Below are 14,947 nucleotides of genomic sequence, written 5' to 3' on the forward strand. Positions count from 1 at the left end.
GTGTGTGTGTAGTGTGTGTAGTGTGTGTGTGTGTGTGGTGGGAGAGGTTCAACAACCGGCTGGTGGTCCCCCCCCCCCTCCCCAGCAGTAGTACTCACCTTAAGGGCTGGGCTGGTGAGGCCCCCGTACACGGCCAGCAGGTCATCATCATGATCGTCATCATCATCATCATCAACATGATCATGTTGGTCATCATCATGATGGGACAGGTTGCTAAGCTAGGGTTAAGGTCCATAACACTAGAGACTTCAACACTTGGTAAGCTACCGATCACACACACACACACACACACACACACACACACACACACACACATACGGTGTGGCCCGGGCCAGGAAAACACTGGACCATGCCGGGCCAGGCTGGCGTGGCGACTGGTGTAGCGGCGGCCGCGGCCGGCGTGGCTTGCTTCCCTTCCCCTTCCCCCCCTCCCTCCGTAGCTTCCACCAGCACCACCACCACCAGCACCACCAGCCAGGAAATCCTGGAGGCGTCGTGAAGACGCGACGCGACGCGCACCACCATCACCACAGCCAGCCCACACCTGACTCAACCATCATACAGTCATCAGTACCCACCAACACCTTCCTCCCGTGACTACTACCACCCAACCCCTCCACCATCATCACTACCACCATCACCCTACCACTCCACCATCATCACTACCACCATCACCCTACCACTCCACCATCATCACTACCACCATCACCCTACCACTCCACCATCATCACTACCACCACCCTGCCCCTCCACCATCATCACTACCACCACCCTACCCCTCCACCATCATCACTACCACCATCACCCTACCACTCCACCATCATCACTACCACCATCACCCTACCACTCCACCATCATCACTACCACCATCACCCTACCACTCCACCATCATCATTGCCACCACCCAACCCCTCCACCATCATCACTACCACCACCCTACCCCTACACCATCATCACTACCACCACCCAATCCCTCCACCATCATCACTACCACCACCCTACCCCTCCACCATCACCCTACCACTCCACCATCATCACTACCACCATCACCCTACCACTCCACCATCATCACTACCACCATCACCCTACCACTCCACCATCATCACTACCACCACCCTACCCTTACCCCTCCACCATCATCACTACCACCACCCTGCCCCTCCACCATCATCACTACCACCATCACCCTACCACTCCACCATCATCACTACCACCATCACCCTACCCCTCCACCATCATCACTACCACCATCACCCTACCACTCCACCATCATCACTACCACCACCCTACCCCTCCACCATCATCACTACCACCATCACCCTACCACTCCACCATCATCACTACCACCATCACCCTACCCCTCCACCATCATCACTACCGCCATCACCCTACCACTCCACCATCATCACTACCACCATCACCCTACCACTCCACCATCATCACTACCACCACCCAACCCCTCCACCATCATCACAACCACCATCACCCTACCACTCCACCATCATCACTACCACCACCCTACCCCTCCACCATCACTACCACCACCCAACCGCTCCGCCATCATCATACCGCACAACCAATATCCTACCATCGCTACCGGCCAACCAACAACACCACTATCACAACCACTACCTCACCATTATCACACAGCCACTAGCCTACTACGACCATCGCTACCTCACCACTATTATCCAACCACCACCATCAACACTACTACTCCAACCACTACACCTACCACCCACCACTACTACTACTACAACCAATAACCCACTAACACTAATCCAACACTACACCTACCACCACCACCACCACTTTTACTCTAATCACTACCACACTAACACTAATCTAACCACTAACACCTACCACCACTACTACTACAACCACTACCCCACTACCATTAATCCAACCAGTGCACTTAATACAACAAACACCACTACTCTAATCACTACCCGACTAACAATAATCCAATCAGTACACTTACCATCACCACCTACCTACCATCACTAGTACTCCAACCATTACTCCAATAATACTAATCCAACCACTAAACCTACCAATACCACCACGACTTCCAACCACTTCCCAACAATACTAATTCAACCATTACACCTACCATTACCATCACTACTACTCCAACCACTAACCCACTAACACTGACCACCATCATCCTGACCTCTTCCCACATCAACACCACCCAACCACTACCGACTACCACAAACTCACCGCTAACACCACAATCCCACCACCACTACCACCTAATCACTAATCACACCCCATAATCCCAACCATTTTCCCATCACGACCAACAATTCAGCCGCTACCTAACACCACTAACCTAACCACTACCTCACCATCACTACACTCCAACCTAACCACTACCTCACCATCACTACACTCCAACCTAACCACTACCTCCCCATCACTACACTCCAACCTAACCACTACCTCACCATCACTACACTCCAACCTAACCACTACCTCACCATCACTACACTCCAATCTAACCACTACCTCACCATCACTACACTCCAACCTAACCACTACCTCACCATCACTACACTCCAACCTAACCACTACCTCACCATCACTACACTCCAACCTAACCACTACCTCACCATCACTACACTCCAATCTAACCACTACCTCACCATCACTACACTCCAACCTAACCACTACCTCACCATCACTACACTCCAACCTAACCACTACCTCCCCATCACTACACTCCAACCTAACCACTACCTCACCATCACTACACTCCAACCTAACCACTACCTCACCATCACTACACTCCAACCTAACCACTACCTCCCCATCACTACACTCCAACCTAACCACTACCTCACCATCACTACACTCCAATCTAACCACTACCTCACCATCACTACACTCCAACCTAACCACTACCTCACCATCACTACACTCCAACCTAACCACTACCTCCCCATCACTACACTCCAACCTAACCACTACCTCACCATCACTACACTCCAACCTAACCACTACCTCACCATCACTACACTCCAACCTAACCACTACCTCACCATCACTACACTCCAACCACTACTTCACCACCTACCCGTCCGCTACCTCATCAACACGAACTCACCACTACGCCACAACCCCAACACCTCACCAAACCACTACCCCATCATCACCGTTACACCAACACCACCTCAACCAATACCCCATCATCACCACACCAACCGCTACCCCAACAACACCATCCCAACCACTACCCCATCATCACCACGCCAACCACTACCCCAACCACTTCTCCATTATCACCACCCTAACCACTATCCAATCATCACCACACCAACCACTACCCCACCAACATCATTCCAGCCACTACCCCATCATTACCAACCCAACCACCACTAACACCATCCTAACCCCTACCCCACCATTACCATCCCAACTACTACCCCTTCATCACCATTCCAACCACTACCCCACCAACACCATCCAAACCACTACCTCATCAACATCCCAACCACTACCCCATCAACACCATCCTAACCACTACACCATCCCAACAACTACCCATCACCATCGCCCCAACCACTATCCTAACACCATCCCAACCACTACCCTACCAACATCATCCTAACCCCAACCCCATCATCAATATCCCAACCACTACCCCATCCCAACCACTACCTCATCATCACCATCCCAACCACTGTCCCATCGACACCATCCCAACCACTACCCCGTCAACACCACCCCAACCACTACCTCACCACCATCCCAACCACTACCCCCATCATCACCACCCCACCGACACCATCCCAACCACTATTCCATCAACACAACCCCAACCACTATCTCATCACCATCCTAACCACTACCCCATCATCACCCCAACAATAACCCATCAACACTATCCTAACCACTACTTCATCATCACCATCTCAACCACTATACCATCAACACCACCGCAACCACTCACCATCAACGCCATCACAACCACTACCCCAGCATCACCATCCCAACCACTACCCCACCACTATCCCAACCACTACCCCACCAATACCATCCCAACCACTACTCCATCCTAACCATTACACCATCACAACCACTATCCCGCTAACACCACCCCAACCACTGCCCCATCATCACCATCCCAAGCACTGCCTCCCTATCACCATTCCAAGCACTACCCCATCATCACCTCCACAACCACTATCCCACCAACACCATCATCACCCCAACCACAACCCCACTTCAACCACTACCAAATCAACACCAACCCAACCACTACACTACCACCGCCCCAACCACTACCATTCCAACCATTACCCGAACAACACCCCAACCACTACCCTATCATCATCATCATCATCCCAACCATTACCCAACACCATCCCAACCACTATCCCATCATCATCATCCCAATCACTACCCCACCACCACCATCATCCCAACTACTATCTCACCAACATTACCCTAACCATCACCACTCCTACCACTACCCCATCATAACCATCCCAACCACTACTACATTATCATCACCCCAACCACTATCCTTCCACCACCACCAACACCAACCCAACCACTACCCCTCATCAGCAACCCAACCACTACTACCCCAACACCACCAACCCAACCACTATCCCTCATCACCAATTCAACCACCACCACCCCAACCACTACCATATCACCATCACTCTAACCACTATCCCATCATCACCATCCTAATCACTACCAATTATCATCACCCAACCACTACTTGACCATCAACACCAACCTAACCACTACTCCCTCATCACCAACCCAAAAACTACCCCAACACCACAAACTCAACCACTATCCCTAATCACCAACCCAAACACTAACCCCTCACCATCAACCCAACCACTACTCCAACACCACCAACCTAACCACTACCCGACCATCACCATCCCAACCACACTATCATCACCATCCCAACCACTACCCATCATCAACAACCCAACCACTACCCCACCAACACCATCCCAACCACTACCCATCATCGCCATCCCAACAAATACCCCACCAACACCATCCCAACCACTACCCATCATCGCCATCCCAACAAATACCCCATCATCACCAACCCACCCACTACCCAATCATTACGATCCCAACCACTACCCACCAACCACTTGACCATCACTACCAGCCAAACCACTACCCCATCATCACCACATCAACCACTATCCAATCATCACCACCCCATCACTATCATCCCAACCATACCCCATCAACACCGCCCCAACCAATACCCTATCATCACCACCCCGTCCACTACCCCACCAACAAAATCCCAACTACTACCCCACCAACACCATCCCAACCACTGCCCCATCATCACAAACCCAACCACCTCCCAAACATCACCATCCCACACACTTCCCCATCACCACCACCCCATCATCACCCAAACCACTAATCCATCATCACCATCTCAGCCACTACCCCATCATCATCATCACCCTAAACACTACCCTACCAACACCAACACCCAAACCGGTACCCCATCATCACTTCAACCTGCACCCCATCATCACTTCAACCAGTACCCCATCATCACCATCTCAACCACTACCCTATCATCACCAACCCAACCAATTTCCCATAATCACCATCCCAACCACTATCCCCTCACCATCACCCAACCACTAACTTAACACCACCCCAACCACTACCCCATCATCAACCCAGCCATTACCACATCATCACCATCCCAACCATTACACCATCATCACCCTCAACCATGATCCAATCGTCACCACCCCATCAATATCATCCAAACAATAACCCACCCCAACCAGTACCCTATCATCACCACCCCAACCACTACCAACCTAACTACTACCCAACCAACACCATCCCAACCACTACCCCCAGCAATCCAACACAACCACTTCCCAAACATCACCATCTCACCCACTACCACATCATCACCACCTCAACCGCTACCCATCATCAAATCCCAAAGCACTGCCCCATCATAACCACCTCAACCACTACTCCACCAACATCACCTCAACCACTACCCCATCATCATCCCAACCACTACCTTACCAACGCCACCTTAACCATTACACCATCACCACCACCCAAAACACTACCCCATGATCACCACCTCAACCAGTACCCCATCATCATAACCCCAACCACCCCATGATCACCACCACTTCAGTCACTACCCCAACCACTACCCATCATCACCAACCCAACCACTACCTCATCATCCCCATCACTCCCGTCACCATCACCCAAACCACTACCTCATCAACACGATCCCAACAACCATCCCATCATCACCATCCCAACCACTAGACCATCACCACCTCAACCATTATCCAATCATCACCACCCCACCACTATCATCCCAATCATACCCCATCACCACCCCAACCACTACCCCACCAACAACAACCCAACTACTACCCCACCAACAACATCCCAACCACTACCCCATCAGCATCAACCCAACCACTTCCCAAACATTACTTAGCCACTACCCCATCATCACCACCCCAACAACTACCCTACCAACACCAAACCAACCACTACACCATCATCACCACCCAAACCAGCACCCCATTATCACCACCTCAACCAGTGCCCCATCACCACCCCAGCCACTACCCTACCAACACCACCCCAACCAGTAGCCCAGCATCACCACCTCAACCAGTACCCCATCATCACCCTAACCAGTGCCCATCACCACCAAATCAACCAGTACCTCATCACCACCACCTCAACAACTACTACTCCATCATCACTACTTCAACCAGTACACCATCATCAACATCCTAGCCAGTACCCATCATCACCATCCTAACTAGTACCCATCACCACCACCTCAACCATTAACCCATCACTATCCCATCACCACCATCCCAACCACTACTCATCAACACCACCCCAGCCACTACCCATAATCACCACCCCAACCACTACCTCATCATCACCACCTGAACCACTATCCCATCATCACCACCTCAACCACTACCCCATCACCACCATCCCAACCCATATCCCATCATCACCATCCTAACCACTACCCCATCATCACCACCTCAACCATTAACCCATCATCACCACCTCAATCACTATTCCATCATCACCATCTCAACCACTACTACTCCATCATCACCACTTCAACCAGTACCCAATCATCACCACCCCAACCACTATGTGTACATGTTGATATGTATATGTATGTATATGTGCATGAATGGACATTTATATATTTATTTTATATTTATCATACTTTGTCGCTGTCACCGACATTAGCACCCACATACCTATACATTTCAACATATACATACATATACAAACACAGACATATACATATATACACATGAACACATTCATACATGCTACCTTCGTCCTCCATTCCCGCCACCACCCCGCCACACATGAAATGAAAACCCCCTCCCCTCGCGTGTGTGTGAGGTAGCGCTAAGAAAAGACAACAAAGGACACACCCATTCACACTCAGTCTCTAGCTGTCATGTGTAATGCACCAAAACTACAGCTCCCTTTCCACATCCAGGCCCCATCAAAAATTTCCATGGTTTACCCCAGACGCTTCGCATGCCCTGGTTCAATCCACTGACAGCACATACACCCCGGTATACCACATCGTTCCAATTCACTCTAGTCCTTGCATGCCTTTCATCCTCCTGTATGTTCAGGCCCTGATCGCTCTAAATCTTACTCACTCCATCCTTCCACCTCCAATTTGGTCTCCCACTTCACCTCGTTCCCTCCACCTCCGACAAATAGATCCTATTTATGAATCTTTCCTTACTCATTCTCTCCATCTGACAATACAATTTCAATACACCCTCTTCTGCTCTCTCAACCACACTCTTTTTATCACCACACATCTCTCTTATCCTTTCATTACTTGCTCAATCAAACCACTTCACACCACATATTGTCTTCAAACATCTCATTTCCAACACATCCACCCTCCTCTGCACAATCCTATCTATAACCCATGCCTCACAATCATATAACATTGTTGAAACCACTATTCCTTCAAACGTACCAATTTTTGCTCTCCGAGATAACATTCTCGCCTTCCACACATTCTTCAACGCTCCCAGAACCTTTGTCCCCCTCCCCTACCACTCCCAGATATCTAAAACACTTCACTTCCTCCAGTTTTTCTCCATTCAAACTTACCTCCCAATTGACTTGTCCCTCAACGCTACGGAGCCTAATAACCTTGCTCTTATTCACATTTACTCTAAGCTTTCTTCTTTCACACACTTTACCAAACTCAGTCACAAGCTTCTGCAGTTTCTCACCCAAATCAACCACCAGCACAGTATCATCAGCAAACAACTGACTCAATTCCAAAGCCCCTTCATCCACAACAGACTGCATACATGCCCCTCTCTCCAAAACTCTTGCACTCACCTCCTTAACAACCCCATCCATAAACAAAATAAACATTTATGCATATATATATATATATATATATATATATATATATATATATATCTTTTTTCTTTCAAACTATTCACCATTTCCCATGTTAGCGAGGTAGCGTTAAGAACAGAGGACTGGGCCTTTGAGGGAATATCCTCACCTGGCCCCCTTCTCTGTTCCTTCTTTTGGAAAATTAAAAAAAAAAACGAGAGGGGAGGGTTTCCAGCATCCCGCTCCCTCCCCTTTTAGTCGCCTTGTACGACACGCAGGGAATACGTGGGAAGTATTCTTTCTCCCCTATATATATATATATATATATATATATATATATATATATATATATATTTTTTTGCTTTGTCGCTGTCTCCCGCGTTTGCGAGGTAGCGCAAGGAAACAGACGAAAGAAATGGCCCAACCCACCCCCATACACATGTATATACATACGTCCACACACGCAAATATACATACCTACACAGCTTTCCATGGTTTACCCCAGACGCTTCACATGCCTTGATTCAATCCACTGACAGCACGTCAACCCCGGTATACCATATCGCTCCAATTCACTCTATTCCTTGCCCTCCTTTCACCCTCCTGCATGCTCAGGCCCCGATCACACAAAATCTTTTTCACTCCATCTTTCCACCTCCAATTTGGTCTCCCTCTTCTCCTCGTTCCCTCCACCTCCGACACATATTCTCTTGGTCATTCTTTCCTCACTCATTCTCTCCATGTGCCCGAACCATTTCAAAACACCCTCTTCTGCTCTCTCAACCACGCTCTTTTTATTTCCACACATCTCTCTTACCCTTACGTTACTTACTCGATCAAACCACCTCACACCACACATTGTCCTCAAACATCTCATTTCCAGCACATCCATCCTCCTGTGCACAACTCTATCCATAGCCCATGCCTCGCAACCATACAACATTGTTGGCACCACTATTCCTTCAAACATACCCATTTTTGCTTTCCGAGATAATGTTCTCGACTTCAAAACATTCTTCAAGGCTCCCAGAATTTTCACCCCCTCCCCCACCCTATGATCCACTTCCGCTTCCATGGTTCCATCCGCTGCCAGATCCACTCCCAGATATCTAAAACACTTTACTTCCTCCAGTTTTTCACCATTCAAACTCATCTCCCAATTGACTTGACCCTCAACCCTACTGTACCTAATAACCTTGCTCTTATTCACATTTACTCTTAACTTTCTTCTTTCACACACTTTACCAAACTCAGTCACCAGCTTTTGCAGTTTCTCACATGAATCAGCCACCAGCGCTGTATCATCAGCGAACAACAACTGACTCACTTCCCAAGCTCTCTCATACCCAACAGACTTCATACTTGCCCCTCTTTCCAAAACTCTTGCATTCACCTCCCTAACAACCCCATCCATAAACAAATTAAACAACCATGGAGACATCACACACCCCTGCCGCAAACCTACATTCACTGAGAACCAATCACTTTCCTCTCTTCCTACACGTACACATGCCTTACATCCTCGATAAAAACTTTTCACTGCTTCTAACAACTTGCCTCCCACACCATATATTCTTAATACCTTCCACAGAGCATCTCTATCAACTCTATCATATGCCTTCTCCAGATCCATAAATGCTACATACAAATCCATTTGCTTTTCTAAGTATTTCTCACATACATTCTTCAAAGCAAACACCTGATCCACACATCCTCTACCACTTCTGAAACCACACTGCTCTTCCCCAATCTGATGCTCTGTACATGCCTTCACCCTCTCAATCAATATCCTCCCATATAATTTACCAGGAATACTCAACAAACTTATACCTCTGTAATTTGAGCACTCACTCTTATCCCCTTTGCCTTTGTACAATGGCACTATGCACGCATTCCGCCAATCCTCAGGCACCTCACCATGAGTCATACATACATTAAATAACCTTACCAACCAGTCAACAATACAGTCACCCCCTTTTTTAATAAATTCCACTGCAATACCATCCAAACCTGCTGCCTTGCCGGCTTTCATCTTCCGCAAAGCTTTTACTACCTCTTCTCTGTTTACCAACTCATTTTCCCTAACCCTCTTGCTTTGCACACCACCTCGACCAAAACACCCTATATCTGCCACTCTATCATCAAACACATTCAACAAACCTTCAAAATACTCACTCCATCTCCTTCTCACATCACCACTACTTGTTATCACCTCCCCATTTGCGCCCTTCACTGAAGTTCCCATTTGCTCCCTTGTCTTACGCACTTTATTTACCTCGTTCCAGAACATCTTTTTATTCTCCCTAAAATTTAATGATACTCTCTCACCCCAACTCTCATTTGCCCTTTTTTTCACCTCATGCACCTTTCTCTTGACCTCCTGTCTCTTTCTTTTATACATCTCCCACTCAATTGCATTTTTTCCCTGCAAAAATTGTCCAAATGCCTCTCTCTTCTCTTTCACTAATACTCTTACTTCTTCATCCCACCACTCACTACCCTTTCTAATCAACCCACCTCCCACTCTTCTCATGCCACAAGCATCTTTTGCGCAATCCATCACTGATTCCCTAAATACATCCCATTCCTCCCCCACTCCCCTTACTTCCATTGTTCTCACCTTTTTCCATTCTGTACTCAGTCTCTCCTGGTACTTCCTCACACAAGTCTCCTTCCCAAGCTCACTTACTCTCACCACCCTCTTCACCCCAACATTCACTCTTCTTTTCTGAAAACCCATACAAATCTTCACCTTAGCCTCCACAAGATAATGATCAGACATCCCTCCAGTTGCACCTCTCAGCACATTAACATCCAAAAGTCTCTCTTTCGTGCGCCTGTCAATTAACACGTAATCCAATAACGCTCTCTGGCCATCTCTCCTACTTACATAAGTATACTTATGTATATCTCGCTTTTTAAACCAGGTATTCCCAATCATCAGTCCTTTTTCAGCACATAAATCTACAAGCTCTTCACCATTTCCATTTACAACACTGAACACCCCATGTATACCAATTATTCCCTCAACTGCCACATTACTCACCTTTGCATTCAAATCACCCATCACTATAACCCGGTCTCATGCATCAAAACCACTAACACACTCATTCAGCTGCTCCCAAAACACTTGCCTCTCATGATCTTTCTTCTCATGCCCAGGTGCATATGCACCAATAATCACCCATCTCTCTCCATCAACTTTCAGTTTCACCCATATTAATCAAGAATTTACTTTCTTACATTCTATCACATACTCCCACAACTCCTGTTTCAGGAGTATTGCTACTCCTTCCCTTGCTCTTGTCTTCTCACTAACCCCTGACTTTACTCCCAAGACATTCCCAAACCACTCTTCCCCTTTACCCTTGAGCTTCGTTTCACTCAGAGCCAAAACATCCAGGTTCCTTTCCTCAAACATACTACCTATCTCTCCTTTTTTCCCATCTTGGTTACATCCACACACATTTAGGCACCCCAATCTGAGCCTTCGAGGAGGATGAGCACTCCCTGCGTGACTCCTTCTCTGTTTCCCATTTTAGAAAGTTAAAAAATACAAGGAGGGGAGGATTTCTGGCCCCCCGCTCCCGTCCCCTCTAGTCGCTTTCTACGACACGCGAGGAATGCGTGGGAAGTATTCTTTCACCCCTATCCCAGGGATAATATATATATATATATATATATATATATATACATACACACACACACACACACATACATACGCACATATACACACACACACACATACATATATATACATATGAAAAATGTAAGAAACAATTTAGAAAACTGAAACTTCTAGCTTGAAATGAAATGAAAAAATGGATGTCACATAATGGTTCAACCTCTGGCTATGGAAAAAGGAAATGTATAATTTATTTACCCAAATGTCAATAGTAGTTCTCATCAATTTGACCACTGTATCAATAAGCTTCAATGTCTAAGCTACATTTTTTCCAATTTCACTATTTTCTTGTCAAAGCACCATGTATGAAAACTATCACTCCAGTAACACAACTATATATATATATATATATATATATATATATATATATATATATATATATATATATATATATTTTTTTTTTCAAACTATTCGCCATTTCCCGCATTAGTGAGGTAGCGTTAAGAACAGAGGACAGGGCCTTTTTCGGAATATCCTCACCTGGCCCCCTCTGTTCCTTCTTTTGGAAAATTAAAAAAAAAACGAGAGGGGAGGATTTCCAGCCCCCCGCTCCCTCCCCTTTTAGTCGCCTTCTACGACACGCAGGGAATACGTGGGGAGTATTCTTAATCCCCTATCCCCAGGGATAATATATATATATATATATATATATATATATATATATATATATATATATATATATATATATATATATATTTATTTTTTTTTAATTTTTTATTTTGCTTTGTCGCTGTCTCACGCGTTTGCGAGGAAGCGCAAGGAAACAGACAAAAGAAATGGCCCAACCCACCCCCATACACATGTATATACATACACGTCCACACACGCAAATATACATACCTATACATCTCACTGTACACATATATATACACACACAGACACATACATATATAACCATGCACACAATTCACACTGTCTGCCTTTATTCATTCCCATCGCCACCTCACCACACATGGAATACCATCCCCCTCCCCCTCATGTGTGTGAGGTAGCGCTAGGAAAAGACAACAAAGGCCCCATTCGTTCACACTCAGTCTCTAGCTGTCATGCAATAATGCCCGAAACCACAGCTTCCTTTCCACATCCAGGCCCCACACAACTTTCCATGGTTTACCCCAGACGCTTCACATGCCCTGATTCAATCCACTGACAGCACGTCAACCCCGGGATACCACATCGATCCAATTCACTCTATTCCTTGCCCGCCTTTCACCCTCCTGCATGTTCAGGCCCCGATCACTCAAAATCTTTTTCACTCCATCTTTCCACCTCCAATTTGGTCTCCCACTTCTCCTCGTTCCCTCCACCTCCGACACATATATCCTCTTGGTCAATCTTTCCTCACTCATTCTCTCCATGTGCCCAAACCATTTCAAAACACCCTCTTCTGCTCTCTCAACCACGCTCTTTTTATTTCCACACATCTCTCTTACCCTTACATTACTTACTCGATCAAACCACCTCACACCACACATTGTCCTCAAACATCTCATTTCCAGCACATCCACCCTCCTGCACACAACTCTATCCATAGCCCACGCCTCGCAACCATACAACATTGTTGGAACCATTATTCCTTCAAACATACCCATTTTTGCTTTCCGAGATAATGTTCTCGACTTCAAAACATTCTTCAAGGCTACCAGGATTTTCGCCCCCTCCCCCACCCTATGATTCACTTCCGCTTCCATGGTTCCATCCGCTGCCAGATCCACTCCCAGATATCTAAAACACTTTACTTCCTCCAGTTTCTCTCCATTCAAACTTACCTCCCAATTGACTTGACCCTCAACCCTACTGTACCTAATAACCTTGCTCTTATTCACATTTACTCTTAACTTTCTTCTTTCACACACTTTACCAAACTCAGTCACCAGCTTCTGCAGTTTCTCACATGAATCAGCCACCAGCGCTGTATCATCAGCGAACAACAACTGATTCACTTCCCAAGCTCTCGCATACCCAACAGACTTCATACTTGCCCCTCTTTCCAAAACTCTTGCATTCACCTCCCTAACAACCCCATCCATAAACAAATTAAACAACCATGGAGACATCACACACCCCTGCCGCAAACCTACATTCACTGAGAACCAATCACTTTCTGCTCTTCCTACACGTACACATGCCTTACATCCTCGATAAAAACTTTTCACTGCTTCTAACAACTTGCCACCCACACCATATATTCTTAATACCTTCCACAGAGCATCTCTATCAACTCTATCATATGCCTTCTCCAGATCCATAAATGCTACATACAAATCCATTTGCTTTTCTAAGTATTTCTCACATACATTCTTCAAAGCAAACACCTGATCCACACATCCTCTACCACTTCTGAAACCACACTGCTCTTCCCCAATCTGATGCTCTGTACATGCCTTCACCCTCTCAATCATTACCCTCCCATACAATTTATGAGAGAGCTTGGGAAGTGAGTCAGTTGTTGTTCGCTGATGATACAGTGCTGGTGGCTGATTCATGTGAGAAACTGCAGAAGCTGGTGACTGAGTTTGGTAAAGTGTGTGAAAGAAGAAAGTTAAGAGTAAATGTGAATAAGAGCAAGGTTATTAGGTACAGTAGGGTTGAGGGTCAAGTCAATTGGGAGGTAAATTTGAATGGAGAAAAACTGGAGGAAGTAAAGTGTTTTAGATATCTGGGAGTGGATTTGGCAGCGGATGGAACCATGGAAGCGGAAGTGAATCATAAGGTGGGGGAGGGGGCGAAAATCCTGGGAGCCTTGAAGAATGTGTGGAAGTCGAGAACATTATCTCAGAAAGCAAAAATGGGTATGTTTGAAGGAATAGTGGTTCCAACAATGTTGTATGGTTGCGAGGCGTG

The 14,947-nt window shown here is 46.7% G+C and overlaps 1 protein-coding gene across 1 annotated transcript in view; it reads right to left on the minus strand.

Moving 5' to 3' along the window:
* LOC139764712 (uncharacterized) overlaps positions 1–14,947 on the minus strand; it is a 38,112-nt gene that overhangs the window by 1,139 nt on the left and 22,026 nt on the right. Inside the window, exon 3 of the mRNA XM_071691599.1 lies at positions 57–213. Coding sequence (XP_071547700.1) covers positions 57–213 — 157 coding nt within the window. The remainder of the gene's footprint in view (positions 1–56; positions 214–14,947) is intronic.

This window comes from Panulirus ornatus, chromosome 50, assembly GCF_036320965.1.
Source record: "Panulirus ornatus isolate Po-2019 chromosome 50, ASM3632096v1, whole genome shotgun sequence".
Classification (NCBI taxonomy): Eukaryota; Metazoa; Arthropoda; class Malacostraca; order Decapoda; family Palinuridae; genus Panulirus; species Panulirus ornatus.